This window comes from Lepidochelys olivacea, assembly GCF_965140295.1.
Source record: "Lepidochelys olivacea isolate rLepOli2 genome assembly, chromosome: 1".
Classification (NCBI taxonomy): domain Eukaryota; kingdom Metazoa; phylum Chordata; order Testudines; family Cheloniidae; genus Lepidochelys; species Lepidochelys olivacea.
Genome location: NC_140411.1, coordinates 262508727 through 262529337, shown reverse-complemented (window position 1 = coordinate 262529337; position 20611 = coordinate 262508727). Strand labels below are relative to the sequence as shown.

The window sequence follows — 20611 nt, the reverse complement described above, 5'->3', positions numbered from 1 at the left end:
CCCCAAAATAATTCCGTGGCCTGGGTTACACAGGAGGTCAGATTAGATGATCACAAAGGTCCCTTTTGCCTTTGGAATCTATGAATGGATCTAAGCAAGCCTCCCAGACATGGGTTAGTGCTCTAAAAATAGTTGTGTAGCCTGCTTTGAAGTTGAGCTTGGGCTCTGAAACCTAGGGACGGCAGTGGGCTTCAGATTCTGAGCTCCAGCCTGAAGCCTAGTGTCTATTTTTAGTGCTGTGGTGCAAGCCCCGCAAGTCGGAGTCTTTAGATTCAGGGGAGACCCTAACAGCCCTTAATGCCCACTGACATAGAGTACATGGTCTCTCATCAGACCCAGCCAACTCACTACACCCAACACTGTCGTCATGATATTTATCCAAAAGATATTGTGTAAGGCATCATATGAAAGCTAGTAACATGCTGGTTATTAATATCACTGTAAAATGCATGCATTAATGTTATATGTGAAGTTATGAATTCTCTCTAACATGATTGAGACCAGACAGCCTACCCTAGGGAAAGGTAATAAATAGGTCTGTCCTAGACAAAGGAATGTGGGTTTACCTCAATTTAGATATTAGCAATAAACAAAGCTATCAAGTTAAACCAATGGGGGTTATCTTGATCCTGAACTCAAGAGACAGAGAATTATGATGGCTCCTGCATCCTACAGAAAGACAGGAGACTGAACCACCAAGAGGCCTTCCTGACTTGTAAGACAAACACGGTCCCCTTGGGGCTACAGCGAACAGAGAGGATTTCATATCCTTCACCTTAGGAAACAAAGGAACCAAGCAATTTGATCATTGCAATGGATCCTGCCAGAAAAAGCTGGAAAGACAACTGTGGGGGAAAGAGACTATCTTGAACAAAGACTGTATCTTGCTAGATTAAGTTTTAGTCTTTTAGATGCCTGTTTTCACTTGTATTTGCTTGTAACCATTTCTACCTTTATCCCTTTTACTTGATATCACTTAACCATAACTTTTGTTTAATAAACTTGTTTTACCTTTACTATAAGCCCATTCAGTGCTGTGGTTGAAGAGAAGATGTTTTTACCTCAGTTAAATTAAGATGTAATGTACTGACCATTCAACAGAGAAGCAAACTTAATATCCTCAGTGAATGCACAGATAGGTGCTGTGCACTGCAGAGAAACATCACTTTGAGGAGCTGGGTGGCTGGAGTTCACTGATCGTTATCCGCTAGGCAAGGTTTGGGCTGGGAGAGCCTTGAGGAGTTTGCTGGTCAGGAAGACAGATTGGTGGGGCAGGGAGCTGACATAATCTAACCTCCAGCAAAGCTCACTTTTGTTGAGGCAGAGAGGTAACACAGTGACTCACAGCTCTGGGTGTCCCCAGCAGTGTGTTACACCAAGGTCTGAGATTTGCTGCCTTGGGCTCCTCCTTGCTGGGTGGATATACCCTTTGTGACTGATTCGAATGGGTCATGGAGCAGGGAACTTTTCTGTTTCAAGACTGAAGACAGAGCCCACTGCCCTGTATCAGAAGGCTGAAACTAAGGGAAACCTTCTATTCCACTGGCTCAGCTGTAAAAAAAACCTTCTGCATGCCAGCAGAGCGCACTGTGACATGGGGTTCTTGAGTTCAAATTCTGTGTTGAACTCTTGGTCTCTGGGAATACCACCATTATCCCATTTCCCTGTGCCCCTAACCTGGGACCAAAGTGCAACTGGCAACCTACAGGTAAAAGGCTCCATATCCACTCTTGGGCCCCTCAGTCACTTAGCTGTTCTGGCCTCAAGGACTGGAACAAATGCCCTGCAGGTGAAAGGTTCTGAATCCCATTCCCAAGCTATCTAGTCTTTTCAATCATAGCAGACATGAGGATGGGGAACATGATTTTTGTTCTTCTGAAAACCAACCATGGGATGGGTCCGTGACCACAGCAAGGGCTTGATTCTGCAGGGGCCTGGGTATTCTGGCCTCAATCCAACAATGCACTGAAGCATGTGATTAACTTTAGGCACACAGGTAGTTCCTTTGACTTCAATGGGACTATAGCCACAGGCTTGATGTCAGACATGTGCTTGTTGGATCAGGGCCAGCATGCTCAGTAGGACTGAGGCCCAAATGAACAAGGACTGGGCAGGTTTACCGATGCCCTGGTTCTTCCTATGCAGGTACTCCATCAAGACCTCCAGGCAGGCAACAACACTCTGAGACAGCAATAGGTCTTTCTGAAAACACAGAGAAAAGAACAAAGGTGATGGTTGTTGAGAGAGGAAAATTCAAGGGACAGGAGGTGCAAAAGGTGTAGCATAGGCAAATTACACTTTTCATCGTCCTCAGGGTATGCAACGTACAATGCACTTACAAAGCCAGCTCTGCTCTCAGTTACACCATAAAGTCATATGAGGCCAGAATTTGCTTCAGAAATTATAAGACAGAGGAACAGTGTCCCAAGGGAAACAGTGAAAGCATGCTGGTCTGGGCAAAGGCCTAGAGGATATACCGTATATAACAGCCCTGCACTGGCTGTGGTGGGAGAATGTGGTCTAATGCTTCCTTACAGATCAAATTTCTATCATTCTGTAAGGGGTGAAGAAGGGGAGAAATTCCCTTGGGCCATGTTATTTGAGGTGTTTTTCCTCAGACTAATCTGTGTTTAGTTATGTCCGTAAATGTACCTGGACCAGAAGGTTCTGCAGACTGACGACAAGCGAGAGCACCTGCCAAGTGGCCAGTGGATACAGGGAGGCATCATCCTCTGACGACGATGGCTCTATCCTGCTTTGAGCTGTGGGCTGGACTATGAGCACCAGCAGGGCGGAAGAGAAGTTCTGTCTGAGGATGGCTCGCAGGAACTGAAGGATACTGACTGCACACACAACTGCTTGTTATTACAGCACAACATTTCCCTCCCCCACCCCAACCCCATGAAACCAAAACCATTCCGCACCAAGGAACCCAACCCTGCACATGAATGCCCAGAGCAAAGCCTGGCAGAGGAGAGAAGGAAAAGTTGGATGGATTTATTTTCAGGACCCACTAAAGAGAGATTGCACTGGCTAGCGTCTGCAGACATGAATGCCGCTAAATTAAGTCCCCACACATCCTGCCCTGCAGCACCACCTCGGTTGTTATTCCAACTCTTGCTCAGTTTCAAGCCCTGTTACCTAACTCTATGGTGGTTTTAAGAAATGAAAAAATATCCACCAGGGATGAACATCACCAAACTCATTTTACCTTTGCCCCAAGTACCCCAAATCTGTAGTGGACAAACATGGGCGGCACGTGAACTGTCGACTGGGGGAGGCTAGCCCCCAGCCCTGCCCCTTCGACCTGAGGCCCCGCCCCTTCTGCAGCCCCATCCCCTGCAAGAGCCCAGAGCCCCTCCCACCACAGCCGTCAGCCCCTGCCCCAAGCTAGTGCCCTCAGGCCTGGAGAGCCAGGAGGGTGGGCAGCGCAGCCCCGGTCCCCCCAGCCCCGGAGTGCCGGGAGGGCGGGCGGCACAGGGGGAGCTGCAAGGCGGGAAGCAGGAGGAGGGGGTCTGGGGGTGGAGCGTGGCTGGGGCCATGACTGGCTGTCTGCGGAGGCACAGCCTCCCCCAGCCTATGATACCCACCGCCCATGTGGACAAAGATAAATGCACCAAAGGTGCCAGGCTCCCACCTGCATGTTCACCTCCAGTATGTCAGAAGTGAGCTGTAGCTCACGAAAGCTTATGCTCTAATAAATTGGTTAGTCTCTAAGGTGCCACAAGTCCTCCTTTTCTTTTTACTCTTATTTCTGTTCTTTTCGCCTTCCAATAGTCTCAACTTCCCTCCCAACATTCTCTCTATCTACTTTAAACAGCCTTGGAACTAAGCAAGTGCCAGTTATTGTTCCCAGGCAACAGAAACATGACCCTAGACAGCCTCTGCATACCTAAGAGCAGCGCAGGCTTCTTCCTTCTGAGGATGACTGCATTCAGGACCTGTTCTACATCCAGAGAGATCGTCTGGTGAACCTAGGAGAATGAAACACCAGGGGAAAGAAGAATGAATAAAAGCCTACCTCTGGTGTTGAGTCAACAGGTTATCAGGTGGAAGACTGTCCCCTTAATTGCTCTTAATTCTCATAGATTCCAAGGCCAGAAGGGACCATTTTGTTCATCTAGCCTGACCTCCTGCATAACGCAGGCCATAGAACTTCCCCAAAATAATTCCTACAGCAGATCTTTTAGAAAAACAGCCAGTCTTGATTTAAAAATCACCAGTGGAGAATCCACCACAGCCCTTGGTAAGTGGTTCCAATGGTTAATTACACTCATGGTTAAAAATGTATGCCTTATTTCCAGTCTCAATTTGTCTAGCTTCAACTTCCAGCCACTGGATCATAGAAGACCATTCCCTGATAGACTGAAGAGTCCATTATCAAAATATTTGTTCCCCACAAAGATACCTATAGACTGCAATCACTTCTTTCCCTGCTGTCCTCTGCCTTTCTTTTGCCAATGTCCATAAATGACCATTTGGAAATATGTGACTAGGTAAAGATGACAAGATTTCTGGGGTCAGACTGGGTAAGGAATGACTGGGGCCCAAGCTCCACTTGTTATCCTGCACTCTGCCTGCCTTCCCCAAACAGTTAGTTGTTTCTACTAAAATGATCAGCAGTAAAAGAGACACTGACCAAACCTGTTGCTGGCAGATAAACTGAACTCATTAACACCCCTCAGAGGGCAGTTCACACTTTTCTGCAGGCTCAGGGAGACAGCATGGCATCAGCTCTCATTCACAACAATAAAGGCAAAAAGCTCTGGGCCAGATCTGGCTGCTTTGCGTGACTCCAGCAGTACTGCATGAGCAGCAACGGAACAGCGGAAAGCAGCCAGAGAACAACAGTGGCTCTACCCCTCCCCCCCATTTTAAGGAAAGCTTAAATTCTTCAGAAACTGAGGGGACTTCCAGAGAAATACCACTGAAGTGTCTCACTGCTCAGCCTGATCCCCGAGCCATTCCTAAGTGCCCACCACCTATCCTGCATCCATGGGTACTTTAATTACCTCTGACTGATACTGGAGAGCTCTCTGCGGCAGTACCCGTGTAAGCTGTCATGCCTATCAAGTGCTGTGGAATTTAAGAGATAGGCTTACAAGACAGTAAATGCTCACATCCCAGTGATCAATATGGGCTGGGAAAACCAAACCTGGGTCTCCCAAAAGACACAGCACAGCATTGGCCACTAGGATAAAACAAGCCCTGGAACCTTCACAACATCACAGTCTTGAAGAGTGTGTTCCGGAGGAGAAAGTGTAAGTGAAATGACAAACTGTGACTGATTTGTCTCAGGGTCTCTATTCCTCACCTGCTATCTCATGATGTTAGGTTTGTAAGCCCTGAGAAGCTGAGCCTTTTGCAGGTTACAGATATATCCGATGGACAGGTTAGAAACACATCGATCCTTCTATGGAAAAGTCCAGTGCTGCAAGGGATTACAAGGGGCTACACACCCATCAAGGGGCCCAAAACCTGTGCACCCTTTCCTGGCCATGTAGACTTAGTCCCCAATCCTGCACAAGTTTACACACTTGGGTAACTTCACTGACTATGGCCTGGTCTACGCAACGAGTTTATGTCGGATTTAGCAGCGTTAAATCAAATTGACTCTGCACCCGTCCACACAATGAAGCAATTTTTTTTGACATAAAGGGCTCTTAAAACCGATTTCTGTACTCCTCCCCAACGAGGGGATGAGCGCTGAAATAGACACCGCCATTTCGAATTAGGGTTAGTGTGGATGCAATTCGAAGGTATTGGCCTCTGGGAGCTATCCCACAGTGCACCATTGTGACCGCTCTGGACAGCACTCTGAACTCGGATGCACTGGCCAGGTGTACAGGAAAAGCCCCGGGAACTTTTGAATCTCATTTCCTGTTTGGCCAGGCGAGCTCATCAGCACAGGTGACCATGCAGTCCCAGAATTGAAAAAGAGCTCTAGTATGGACTGAACAGGAGGTACTGGATCTGATCGCTGTATGGGGAGAGGAATCCGTGCTATCAGAACTATATTCCAAAAGACAAAACGCCAAAACATTTCAAAAAATCTCTGAGGCCATGAGGGACAGAGGCTACAGCAGGGACGCAACACAGTGCCGCGTGAAACTTAAGGAGCTCAGACAAGCGTACCAGAAAACCAAAGAATCAAACGGACACTCCGGGACAGAGCCCCAGACATGCTGCTTCTACGCTGAGCTGCATGCAATTCTAGGGGGATCCACCACCACTACCCCACCCCTGTCCGTGGACTCCAATGATGGGGTACTCTCCGCCAAGGCAGAGGATTTTGCGAATGAGGAATAGGAGGAGGAGGAGGACGAGCTTGAGGAGAGCACACAGCACACTGTTCTCCCCGACAGCCAGGATCTTTTTATCATCCTGACTGAAATACCCTCCCAACCCAACCAAGCTGGAGAAGAGACCTCTGGTGAGTGTACTTTTTTAAATATAATACGTTATAAAAGCAAGCGTTTTTTAATGATTAAGTAGTCCTGAGGACTTGGGATGCATTCGTGGTCAGTACAGCTACTGGAAAAGTCTGTTAACGTGTCTGGGGATGGAGCGGAAATCCTCCAGGGACATCTCCATGAAGCTCTCCTGGAGGTACTCTAAAAGCCTTTGCAGAAGTTTTCTGGGGAGAGCAGCCTTATTCCGTCCTCCATGGTAGGACACTTTACCACGCCATGCTAGTAGCAAGTAATCTGGTATCACTGCATGACAAAGCCCAGCAGCATATGGTCCCAGTGTTTGCTGGCATTCAAGCAACATCCGTTCTTTATCTCTCTGTGTTATCCTCAGGAGAGTGATATTGTTCATAGTAACCTGGTTGAAATAGGGGAATTTAATTAAGGCAACATTCAGAGGTGGCCATTCCTACTGGGCTGTTTGCCTGTGGCTGAAAAGAAATCCTCCCCGCAGTTAGCCACATGGTGGGGGGGGAGGGGACACTGGCACTGAACTGTTCGCGTTTGGCTAGCAGAGATCTTCCCTGATACCAGCCATGGAGTGGGGTGAAGGGTAAAGCGATCATCCCAGAGAATTGGATGCGGGGGCATTAGTTTGGTTTCTGCTGCTGCATGTTAACAGGAAAACCGCAGCACTAAATGGCCAACTCAACGTGCTTTGCTTGGTATGGGAGAGGAGGGCACTGCTGTTATGAAGGTTGCAGAAGCCTAAAGACTATGGCTTACCATGGCCGCCTGCAAGCCGAATTCTGTTGCCCGGCATTGCGTGTGTGATCTCTAACACCAAAGCCACAGGCACTCAATATAAGATGCAAAATGCGACCTTGTACCAAAATCACATGTGCTATGTAATGTGAATAGTGTTGCTCACCGTGAAAGAATATAGCCATTGTTCTGTAAAATGTATCTTTTTTAAATACTTCACTCCCTTTTTTTCCTCCAGCAGCTGCAAATGTTTCAAGCCTCCCTCTTCCGTCCCAAAGACTATCTCAGATAAGGCGGCGAAAAAAACGCACGCGCGATGAAATGTTCTCTGAGCTCATGCAGTCGTCTGGCACTGACATTGCTCAGCAGAACGTGTGGAGGGACACAATAGCAGAGTACAGGAAAGCGGCCGATGAAAGTGAGGAGAGGTGGCGGCAGGAAGATCAGAGGAAGAATGATGCAATGCTGGGGCTACTGCGGGATCAAACGGACATGCTCCGGCGTCTGGTGGACGTTCATGAACGGCAGCAGGATCAGAGACTGCTGCTGCAGCCTCTGTTTAACTGCCCCCCCTCCTCCCCAAGTTCCATAGCCTCCTCACCCAGATGCCCAAGAATGCTGGGGGGGAGGGGGCGCGCTCCGGGCACCCAACCACTCCACCACAGTGGACAGCCCAAGCAACAGAAGGCTGTCATTCAACAAGTTTTGAAGTGGCCTTTTCCTTCCCTCCTACCTTCCTCCCACACCCCACCCAGACTACCTTGTGAGTTATCTCCCTATTTTTATAATCAATTAATAAAGAATATAAGTTTTTTAAACGATAGTGACTTTATTTCCTTTGCAAGCAAGCTGTGATCGAAGAGGGGAGGGCGGGTGGCCTACAGAGAATTTAGAGGCAACCAAGGGGGCGGGTTTTCATCAAGGAGAAACAAACAGAAGTGTCACACAGTACCCTGGCCAGTCATGAAACTGGTTTTCAAAGCTTCTCTGATGCACAGCGCTTCCTGCTGTGCTCTTCTAATTGCTCTGGTGTCTGGTTGCACGTATTCAGCGGCCAGGCAATTTGCCTCAACCTCCCACCCCGCCATAAACGTCTCCCCCTTATTCTCACAGAGATTGTGGAGCACACAGCAAGCAGCAGTAACAGTGGGAATACTGGTTTCACTGAGGTCTGAGTGAGTCAGTAAACTGCGCCAGCAACCCTTTAAATGTCCAAATGCACACTCTACCACCATTCTGCACTTGCTCAGCCTATAGTTGAACAACTCCTTACTACTATCCAGGGTGCCTGTGTAAGGCTTCATGAGCCATCGCATTAAGGGGTAAGCTGGGTCCCCAAGGATAACTATAGGCATTTCAACATTCCCAACAGTTATTTTCTGGTCTGGAAGTAAATCCCATCCTGCAGCCATTTAAACAGACCAGAGTTCCTGAACACGCGAGCGTCATGAACCTTTCCCGGCCATCCCACGCTGATGTTGGTGAAACATTCCTTGTGATCCACCAGTGCTTGCAGCACCATTGAAAAGTACCCCTTGCGGTTTATGTACTGGCTTTTCTGGTGGTCTGGTCCCATGATAGGGATATGGGTTCCGTCTATAGCCCCACCACAGTTAGGGAATCCCATTCCAGCAAAGCCATCCACTATGACCTGCACATTTCCCAGAGTCGCTACCTTTGATAGCAGCAGCTCAATGATTGCGTTGGCTACTTGCAACACAGCAACCCCCACAGTAGATTTGCCCACTCCAAATTGATTACCGACTGACCGGTAGTTGTCTGGCGTTGCAAGCTTCCACAGGGCTATTGCCACTCGCTTGTGAACTGTGAGGGCTGCTCTCATCTTGGTATTCTTGCGCTTCAGGGCAGGGGAACGTAAGTCACAAAGTTCCATGAAAGTGCCCTTACTCATGCAAAAGTTTCGGAGCCACTGGGAATCATCCCAAACTTGCAACACTATGCGGTCCCACCACTCTGTGCTTGTTTCCCAGGCACAGAATCAGCGTTCCACAGCATGAGCCTGCCCCAGTAACACCATGATCTCCAAAATGCCGGGGACTACGGTTTTAAAGAAATCTGTGTTCATGTCCTCATCACCGCACTGCCGTCACCTCCTCGCCTGGTTTTTCAGGTGCTGGTTCTGCATAAACGTGCAAGGTGTTTACAATGGTCATAACTGCTCCGGTGAGCTGAACGGGCTCCATGCTTGCTATGCTATGGCGTCTGCTCGGGCAATCCAGGGAAAAGGGTGCGTAATTATTGTCTGCCGTTGCTTTCACGGAGGGAGGAAGGGTTGACTGACGACATTTACCCATAACCACCCGCAAAAAAATGTTGGTCCCATCAGGCATTGGGAGCTCAGCCCAGAATTCCAATGGGCAGCGGGAACTGTGGGATAGCTACCTACAGTGCACCGCTTGGAATGTCGACGCTTGCCACGGTACTGTGGACGCACACCGCCGAATTAATGTGCTTAGTGTGGACGCATGCACTCAACTTTATACAATATGTTCCCAGAAATCGACTTCTGTAAAATCGGAGTACTTTCGTAGTGTAGACATGGCCTATGAGTAGCCCAGCTAACTTCAGTAGGACTACTCACGAGTCAATTTCAGCATTTGCGTAAATGTTTTCAGGATCAGAGCCTAAGTTCACCCCATTGAGGCTTTAACTCCATTTTATCACAAAGGAATGGTATGAGGCACCGGCATATATATTTAGAGGGGAAGGTCACCCCCTTGCATTGGTGTTAGAATATACTCCATTCACAGTTACCTGTAATTCCAATAGAGAGCACCAACAAAATGGTTTATAAATTTACAGAATGGTTGTTAGCCTCCTGAAAAGCACCTTTAAAATGTGTCACTCTCTCACAGAGAGTTTAGCTTTTTGAGAGGAAAGGGGAGTTTGGAGATTTTTCTCCAGGATCACCACCCGTCTCCTGAGCCCTCAAATGGTCTACATCATAGCTAGCCACTGGATAGGATTCCTAGCCCCCTGCCAGGCTGGGACAGCAGGAGACCAGAACTAGGAATCCCCTGAACAGAATAGTGCAGTAACTGCAAGGGCCAGCAGAGTCCAGGCCAATGTGAATCATTTCTGCCTGTGAACAGGGATTTTATTTTAGCATGATGATGTCTGTTCCCTCACAGCTCGAGTTCTGGCTTGACAGCAGTTCTAACCTCAGAGTTGAAACGGTGCTGATGAGCTAAGAGGGAAGCAGTCAGCAGCCAAGCAGAGCAGAGAAGCGCCTCTTCTGATGAAGATAAAGTGGGTCCAGAGCGACAGGGCCACATCCAGGTGAGTTCCAAAACCTTCTGGAGCAACTCCAGCAAAGGCACACTAGAGAGCAGCACAGCCACCACTATGCAGGAGAAAAGGGTACAACAGGCTTCAAGAGTCTGCTGGAATGGCATAGAAGGAATCAGCATGTATGTGACACAAGTGATTTAAGCAAGCCACTACAATCAAGAGGCAACCAAAAAAACCCACAGGGCACAGCTCCTCAGACCAGTGGTCAGTTTAGTCTGGCATTCCACCTTGTGCCACACAGGTGTGATCCCTGATACAGCTAATAGAATAAACAGCATTCAAATAATCTAGTACGGTGGCCATCTTAATTTTTCTCTCTATATTATTATTTAATTGGGGGTAGAGCCTGAAAGCCCCAGTCAGGCATCAGGGCCCCACCGTGCTAGCTAGCTATTGTACGAACGAGTAAAACAAAGCTAGTCCCATGCTCCACAGTGGCCAATATCTGAACCCTGAAGCAAAAAATAAAAACCACACCCCAACCCCATAATGCACCTGGCCAACTGCATAATGCTGTAAATAGAAGGAAAAAACGCCTTCTTGACTTCCACATGGAGGTGATCAGTTGTCACTGATTGCCTTTATTACCTTTGTTAGCCCAGCTACAACCCAATGAGACTAAGTCAGTGAAATCATCCAACCCCACATCATTTGACACAATTCCACTTCACCTCTCTGTTGACTACATGTTGTTGTCTGGTGAAGGCTCCAATATAGGAAGTTCAAGGAAGGCTGCAGCAGCTCAACATCTCCTGGTCTGCATTTCCCACAAAGGTCACTGACTAGAAGACAGAACGCTATATATCAGTACACAGCACCCTCAGAAATATCTGATATAAAGACAATTCTGAGCAGCTCACTACAAGAAAGATGCCATTTAACTGGAGAGAATTCAGATAAGAACAACAAAATGATGGATGGGCTGGAGGGATTGAGGAAAATTAACAAAACTAACAGAATACTTTGGCTAAACAAAGAGTACAAATTAATGCAGCACCCCAGGTGTGCATGGTGCATAGCACATACAGACTGACAGGCCCCTGCAACAAAGAGACTATGTTCTATACTAGACAGACTGCAGCAATGGATAACAACAGCAAAACAAAGGGTTGGGGCAGAGAGCATGGGAGGATGAGGGGCCCAACAGTGATGGACTGGGAGATAAACTGATTGTTACATGTGTATATTGTTTGTTCATAACATCAAACATTTGGGGATGATGTCTAGCAAGAAGGCCTGGGAGGAGGTTAAGGACTGAAAGGCTAAGCATAGAACTGCCATATCAGACCAGCACCATGGTCCATCCAGTCCTGTATTCCGTCTCATAGAAAGGCCAGCACCAGATACTTTAGAGGAAAGTGCAAGAAACACCATGATGAATTGCCTGCCCGTTTATTATTTGTGTTGCAGTACAGCCTGGAGGCTCCAACCCCAGTATGCTAGGTTAGTACAAACATAACAAAAAGACAGTGCCCTACTCAGAAAAGCTGACAGTCTAAAAGGAGATACTTCTTCCTAACCCTGACCTCTTTAGTTAGCTCAGTGGTTCCCAAACTGAGGTTCGTGAATGTTACAGGGGGTTCTCGGGAAAAAAATCCCTAAGGGCAGACAGAGCTGTCCATATGGACCCCGGGCAGCCCGGGGCCAGCAGCCCGGAGCCTTGAGCACTTCCAAGAGCTAATTAGATCAAAGCAAGCATATCTATCACAGCAAGGAGATTTAAACTTCAAGACTCCTTATACTAAATAGAAAGGGAGGTGGATATTTTTGCTGTTTTTAAAATTAAATAGGCTGCTAGTGTTGTTTTTAAATTATTATGAAGAACAAGTTTGAGCTTTGTTGTAACGTGCATTGTTTGCCTGGACTGCTCAAGACCTGACTGCTTGTGTAGGAGGAACTCTTGAGTTGGCTTCTTAAATACCTTCATACTGTTTCACATCTGATACTCCTTGATGAAACATAGGAGCCAGAGGCACCAGTACAGGGGGGACGACGAGGGTCATGTGTCGCCCCCATGTCAGCACGCCCCCCTGGCGGATCCCTCCCCTTTTTCCCTGGCAGCCCCCCCAGGCCCCCCACTTTTCCAGCAGTGCCCCCCCAGGCCCTGGGGTGCATATGGGCTTCGCCCCAGCACCGTCTTTTTCTACTGGCACCTCTGATAGGAGCCTTGTCTTATAACAGGTTTAATCAAAAGTGATACAAGCTACAAAAGTGAGATCTTGGAGGAGTGTTGCTGTTTTCATCATGTAACAAAAATACTGTAATGATAAATAATAATGAATAGTGTGAAATAAGCATCTCATAAAAACAAATTTTATATTTCCAAGATCACTGCTTTTATAATTTATGCTGAGGTAAGGGAGAAAATCCTTGGAAATATTAATTTTTAGGAGGGGGTTCACGAGACTTGACATTTTAGTGAAAGGGGTTCGCAGGTTGTTGAAGTTTGGGAACCACTGAGTTAGTTGCCACATGAGAATCTGTGGAATAGTCACAAGGAAAGTAATGGAAGCACCAAAGTGTTGATCTTTCAATGGAATAGCGTCCCCGCACCCCACCCCGGGCGGCGCTATTCTATTGAAAGGATAGCACCTGAAGAACACTGTAAAGAATATCCCTGCATTGGCCATGGTGGGAAATAGGAGAGGAGGGAGCAGATGATCTAGTAACCTCTTTTCCATCTCTCATGTCTATGATAACTGAGAAGCTTGCATGACACGTCCATCTGCTGTCCCCATATTCACAGAGAGGTGAAAGGGTATGTTCCAGCAGCCCAAAGCACATCTTTGAGGCCTGCCATGAAAAGGCCCATCTGATTTCATTTTCCTACACGCATTTTCCCCTTCTCTGCCTTCTCTGCAGAGGGAGAACTGGAATAAACTGAGAAAGGAGGAGGGAGATTTTCTGCTCCTGAGGAATGGAGACAGATACAGAAGTACACAGATGGGTTTCAGAAGGGAAAGAGAGATGTGACATAACTACGTAGGCAAAAAGGAGCAACAGAGGTTCAAAATCTTGTCTGAAGGAGTCTGGAGTAATTTTCATCTGCCTAAAGCCCTGGCTATTGCATTTCCCTCCAGCTACATGTGAAAGCTAAGCACAATACCCAGACTCATTCTCTGGTTCCCTTTGGCTGCTGGACGCTAGAAGTATCCTCCACTGCTATGTTGGAAACCCAGTTCAAACCTCATTCCCAGGACTATGAGTAAGGCAGAGACCATCTGCTCAGCCACTGGTGCGGGACGCCTGCAGGCAATGAATTGCACATCAGCAACCCACTCCAGCCACCTAAGGGGCACCAGTGATGGACTCCATTCTCACCCAGTCCAGTCCCACCCAAAGGGAAAAAACTGTGGCCTTGATGTGAGGTCTCAGGCAACAAAGGTGCTTTAAAGGCAGGAAGCAGAGGAAACACTCTCACAGCTTGAGCCTCATTTATTGTACAGATGCTTTGCACCACACTCTGATGGTGGAAAAGGACCTTTAAGTGACTGTAAATGTGATGTAACTTACTGCCACAGCAGTGTAATGGGACCTGAGCTCCAATAAGAACCAGGCCCTTGGACTCAGTACAGAACTGCTGGGTTAGAGCACCCTGGGGAATGCAGAATCACATCCCAACAGGAAAACAATGGATGCAGAGGCTCACCATGGTGAAGCAGCTTGAAGTCTGTGCTGTCCAGCTCTCTCTCAGCCTCATTCCTCAGCTGCACCAGGAAGAGAAGGCTCAGCAACAGAGGCAGGTGCTTGCTAGCTAAGAAAGGATATGAAGAGTTGGTCAATGCATGCCATCCTCCTGCTGTCTGATAGGTACTGCACATTTTGGAGCTGGGGGGAGGAGGAGTTGTAAACTAACTGCCACAATCTCTGCCATCCCAAACCCCTTGTTCACTCTAGATCAGGGCTGAGCTTCCTTCCCTTCAACAGCTGGGTCCCACCAACACTGTTCTAGATTAGCTAGAGAAGAGCAAAAAGGATGGGATATGGGGTAATACTTCCTCTCCCAGGAGGCCAGAGCCCCTTCAGCACAGAACTTGGGTTTCACTTTCTTAGTGAGCCATTTAAGAGACTCTCTCACCTACATTTTTACAAAAGGGTCCAAAACCCTCTGAGAAGCTGGAAAGCATTTCTTTCCATTCTGATGCTTCTTGTCCCAAATGTTTATCCATCTTAGGTAGTTATGTGGCACCTCACACTCTAATGTATTGATCCTCACAACACCCCTGGGATGTAAGGGAGCATTAGTATCTTCATTTTGCAGATGGGAAACTGAGGCACGTGGTGACTGAACAACTTACACAGGATCGCAAAGGATGGCTGCGGCAGAGCAGGGAATTGAAGCTGTGTCTCCAGAGCTTCAGTCCTCAATCTTAACCACAAAGCCATCTTTCCTCCCCTGCCTCTACCTGAGCTTCTATCTGCTGGGCAGCACACAGGTGAATAGTTACATATGTGTGTGTGTTTGTACATGTGTCTGAGTGATATATGCAGGATGAATTACCATAGGCTTAGAAAAACTTTTCCAAATGCTGCTCAGGGGATTTTCCTTTTGGGAGGGGAGGTTTAACTGTTTTTTAAAATCCACTTGGGGTTCAGAGAACTTGAGCCCAAAGCCCTCTGGTTATTTATACAAGTTTTCCAGATACACTGCCCCTTCCCCTGACCTGTCACAGACCTTGTCAAAGGGGCCACCTCCAGTGGGAGGCAAGAATTCAAGTCTCCGAGGCTCATTCAGTCGTTGGCTTCCCAGATGAGACTATGAATAAATGGGCCACAGCTAGCATAAACCGCAACACAAGCAGTGCCTGTGATGTTAGGAATACAGGAACTGCAATGGTAGATCAGACCTCAGATCTATCTTGCCTAGTACTCTGTCTCTGACAGTGGCCAGCACCAGATGCTTCAGAGGAAGGTGTAAGAACCCTGACAGCAGGCAGAGGTGGGATAATCTGCACCCATGTTGTTACCTATGCACTAGGAACTGTACTGAGCTCCACCAACTCATGCTGCATAGAGAGCTGAACAGAAAAGAGACAGGAATGACTTTCAGTCACTAGCTACCTGAGGGTGTGTCTACATGGGACATATACTGGCAGAACTCTACAGCTATAGTTATACTGATATAACTTTCTGTGGGTACATTCTTTTACCCCAGAATCAGAATGCCTTTTTAAAATTTAATTCAGACCATTTTCAAAGTGACATAAGCAAACCAGAAAAGGCACTTGGATTCTGGAATAAAAGTGTGTCCACATGGGGAGTTATATCAGTGTAACTATAGTGGTACAGTACTGCCGCTAAATGTCCCCATGTAGACAAGCCCTGTCATTAGGGCCTGGTCTACATTTAAATCTCATGCCAGCAAAGCTATGTCAGGTAGGGGTGTGATTTTTTTGACTAGCATAGCTATGCCAGTACAAGCCCTAATGTATATGCTGTGTATTTCGGGAAATTGGTATAATCCATATCTCCACTTGCAGGGTTTCCTATGTAGGCAAGGCCTAGATTAGAACCAGTAACTCAGAAATCAAAGGCTTTTTATCCTAGATTTAGCCCCTTGAGCTATCCAGTCCTTTCATAAACTTTATCATGTGTGTCCCTAATTACACGTGGGATTCACCTCGTAAAGTGGTGGAGCTGCTCTCCACTAGAAGCTGCTGCAGGATCTGTAGAAACTGACTCCGAAGGAGGTCACAAACAACAACATCCTCGTTTCTTTTCAGAAACATACTCAAGGTCATCAAAACCTTGTGAGCCACTTCTGTGGTGCTCAGGCAGACCAGGTCCTGAAAGGGAAGAAGTGCAGACATTACCTTTCGGTCTTCATTAAGCAGAAGTCATTGTTGTTCACTATCATTATGCTACATTGGTTCCTTGGGAGACACCCTAGTGATGTGGATGTTCAAACTAAGTATGGCCATTAAGCAGAGTGTATTGTATAATATAGGTAGGCTCTCCTCTTTGATAGCCAAACACCTTCTGTAAGTGGGCTGTTAGAATTAATATATTGATATGTGGCTATCAAGTGCATAGGCATAGGAAGTAATACAAGCTGAAGGCCAAGAATTTTAAAAACAAGTGCCTGAAGATAGGCACCCAAATCAGTGGACTGAGTTTCAAGAGTGTTGAGCAGCCTGCCACTCTCATGGGGAACTACTGCTTTGAAAAATCAGGCCACTTATGGTAAGTGCCTAAATATGGATTTATGAGCCTAACTTTAGGTACTTTGTTTTAAAGTTCTTGACCTAGAAGCCTAGCACATATAGAAGCAACATAACTGATAAAAGTGATCAACTATGTGATACATAAACCAAATATTCCTAGAATCACTGAAATTAGAAATGGAAAAGACTTGTATAGATCACCTAGTCCATCCCCGCCCCGAGCATAGTCCTTCCTGGAGTCTCATAGCTAAATTTCCACTAGCTCTGGACAAGATTCAGCACAGCACGTGCTTTACTTTATGCATGTGCTTCAGTGTTTGTTGAACAGGAAAGGACTTAAGTACGTGCTTAAAGTTAAGCTTATGTTTAAGTGCTTTGGTGAATTGGGACCTATGAAGACTGGGGTAGAAAATACTGAGACTATTATAATGCCATCCTATAAATCAGCAATATTCCCTCACCTGGAATAACAGACTGAGCTCTGGCTGCGGCATCTCAAAAAAGTATAGCCAAAACAGAAAGGATTCAGAGAGAGGCCACAAAAATACTCTGAAGGATAGAGAGATTTCCATATGAAGAGAGACTGAAAATATGGGGACTGTTCAGAGAGGAGTACTAGGAGACATTATGGAAGTATAAATGTAATGAATGCTTCAGAGAAGGTAAATTGAGCACTCCTATTTACCCTTGTTTGTAATACAAGAACAGGGGGACATTCAGTAAAGCAGAAAGACAACACATTTAAGAGTGATAAAAGGAAATCCTTCATGCAATTATGTATAATTGCCCTGTAGAACTCACTGCAATGAGATATAAAGATTTGAATTCTATTAAGCAAGGATTAGATATCTATATGGATAATGAGAACATCCACAGTTATATTAACAGGATAAAATATTTCCAAGAGATAGAAACCCTTAGGCTTATATGCATGAGCTGACCACTTATTTCCCAGGGTTAGGAAAAAACTTCCCTTATGAGCAAGTTTTTTCATCATCATCCATTATGGGGTTTCTTGCATCTTCCTGTGAGATACAGGGTACTGATCACCACAAGAAATAGACCAGTGGTCTGACCCAAAAAGTCCTTTGTTCTTAACACAATACAACACTGTTCCTACGAGCTACTGCTTATATTTAGTATTGAATTCACTCCAGGGTGGCCTTCATCTGTACAGGTCAGGAATATAATCAAAAATTGGCAGAATGTCTTCACTGTGTACATTTTTTTCTTTTTTTTACTCAGGAGCTAACGGTCCCAAATGAAGCCACGCACCATCTGTCCTATCTAATCCAGAATTTTAATAAGAACAGCTAAGCAAATAAAACATTTTGGGAAGGATATTCATTTTTGTCTTCCTGTGACAAGTCTTCCATTTTACAAGAGTTTTAACTTGCCCTAACAGATGGTGGTTATTTTTCTCATAAATTTGGTTTATAACTGATGGAATATTTATACCAAGACACTGGACTGTTTGATTAGCTCATCTAAATTCAAACTGATCATGCTGTACCCCTGCAGAGAGGTGAATTGCCAATATCTGTGATTTACTGTAGTTTACTTTAAAACCTGAAACAGAGCTAAATTAATTTCTTTCTGTAGGAGTGCATGGCAAAGAGAAAATGGGAACATAATATCATTCACAAATGATGCAATTTGTTTTTCTTTTACCTGTTTATACCTGTAATATTTAACCTGATTTTAGTTTGCTGAATGAAGGGTTTCAAAATTATTGTGAAAGATAATGGGGTAGATAAGTCATCCTGGGGCATCCCTCCTTTTAATTCACATTGATTTGTCAGCTCATCCTTCACTTTCACTGATTCTCTGGAAATGTCAGTTGCCTGAATACTGTTTCGTATTCTGGAATCTAGTCTCAAATGGTGAAGGATTTCTCTAAGAAATGTCCATTCTGTCTGTTGGCCCTTTCAGGAACTGGAGAGAAAAAAATACTTTGCAACCTCTTAGACCAGGCCAGATGTACCAACACCCCAAGCCCTGTGTATGCTGCCTTGTATGTGCCTATTCATAATAAAACCTACCTTGTTTCTTAATTATTTTGGGAGGCTGTTTATCCAAGAGCATGCTATTACTTTATCTAAAAGCTTAGCCGTTTTAGTAATGAAATAGGTCTCTATTCTGATATATAGTATCCTTATCAGGTTTGGGAAGAAATAACAACACAATTGTTATGCTTCCCTTACAGATTCAGGCCATACAGATTTGCCTGAAGAGATGTTAAATACATTTGCTATGTGAAAAGCTAACTTATCTTAGTCTTATCAAAGAACTCTCCTTTACAGCCACCAAGGGCTTGATACTTTCATAATGACATTGTGTCACTGACTTCAGTGGAGCTACACTGATTTACATCAGCTGAGGATCTGGCTCATTATTCCAACTGCTGGGAGAACCTTGCCTCGTTGATCCCAAAGGCTTCAGATTTCAGTTTTTGTAAGAGCAGCACAGGGTGCTATTTACAGTCCTGGGAATCCTGGGAATAGCACAAAGAAACACTTCCCAGTTAATAAATAGACTCCCTCAGTTCCAGTCTTTACATGCCATTTTGGAAGCTCTTTATTTCTCCCTTTCTTTCCTATCCTATTCTATCCTTAGCCTATCACAGTCCCCACATTAACAGAGCAACTTCTTGCAAAGCTACCACAGAAGAGATTACCAGCTGTGTGCAAGGAGCTCACAGTACGTGTGAAATGAATTTTTTTGTACTGTGTATAAACAAGTGCCAGTTAAGCAGCACCTTTCTGATAGGCTTCACTACCTATCTGGGTTGCTGAAGGCCCTCCAGGCAGGTTGGGCGGGTTGCCCAGGTACAGCCAAAGGCCCACAATCCCATTTTCCATGTCAGGTATGCATGTCTGGTTTGTGACCAGAGCTTAATTTGTGCCAGGGCACAGCCCTGACCCCTCTCCTGTCAGTGGCGGGCTGTGACATTTACAGTAAAGCATGTAATTCCACACTTGTACGCAAGGCATGGCCTTGCACGTACGGTGCGTGCAGAGGGCACTCTGTGAGGAGGACACCATGTTGTTCTGCAAAATGGCCTCCTCCACGCAGCATGACCTTGCCTGAATAGTGCCATTTTGTTCTAGGAACAGTATTATCTCTATTGCTTGAGCCCCAGCACCTCTTTCTTTACAAATCAGACACTGTCTGTGACTGCATATGAACATGTGAGACTGCTCGCTTAAGCCCAGATTCAAAAAAGCACTTATCCATGTGCTTAAGTGCTCTCCTGAATTGGGGCCACAGATGGCAAACTGTCCTTATGAAAGTCACATACCAGCAAAATGAGTAAAACACTGGAATTCTCCTTCAGGATGTGAAGCAAAGTGGTAAAGCTGTTTGGATAATCAGGCAAGCTAGAGGAGAGCCCAGAGACAGCATCTTCAGACTCAATCTGACTGTAGTCTTCCCAGGAAAACCAGAGCTGGAGGATCCGGTGACCAAATTTGCCCACAAGCTCAGAGTAATGCAGGAAAAATTTAAGCAGAAGAGGATGATGAATGTAGACCAAGCTCAGATCTGATGTATTCTCCAGGACCCTCCTTATGGCACACAGTGGACTCTGGCAAGAGTGGAGAGATGGAGAGAGAGATATAACCATTAGATGAAGCTGATGTAATGAGATCCCATTGTGAGAAGTGCAATTATGTGCCCTGTTTATGCAGTCTATCAATATCAATTAAATACAGTCTTGTGAAAGCCTTTGAATCACAAAGTCTAAAAAACTCTTGCAAGCTCTGTTCAGTGTTCTAAACCAGCAAAAGCCAAACGGAAGCATTAGAAAGCCTACTGCCGAGGTTGCTGCTGCTCTCAGGAGACTGAAGCTATGGAATTTATAACAGCATTCACGTGCACTCCCAGGACTACCCATCATGCAAACACCTTCCCACATGTACACAACTTTATTCAATACAATCTGTATCCCGAAGTGTTTGT

The 20611-nt window shown here is 45.9% G+C and overlaps 1 protein-coding gene across 1 annotated transcript in view; it reads right to left on the bottom strand.

Annotated features, from left to right (window-relative positions):
• The window catches only part of MEI1 (meiotic double-stranded break formation protein 1), a 66374-nt gene that overhangs the window by 10014 nt on the left and 35749 nt on the right, over positions 1-20611 (bottom strand). The window contains exons 20-27 of the mRNA XM_084648261.1: positions 19953-20237; positions 16108-16273; positions 14137-14241; positions 11159-11269; positions 10358-10539; positions 3893-3974; positions 2653-2843; positions 2121-2202 (exon numbers count right to left, since the gene is read on the bottom strand). Coding sequence (XP_084504387.1) covers positions 2121-2202; positions 2653-2843; positions 3893-3974; positions 10358-10539; positions 11159-11269; positions 14137-14241; positions 16108-16273; positions 19953-20237 — 1204 coding nt within the window. The remainder of the gene's footprint in view (positions 1-2120; positions 2203-2652; positions 2844-3892; positions 3975-10357; positions 10540-11158; positions 11270-14136; positions 14242-16107; positions 16274-19952; positions 20238-20611) is intronic.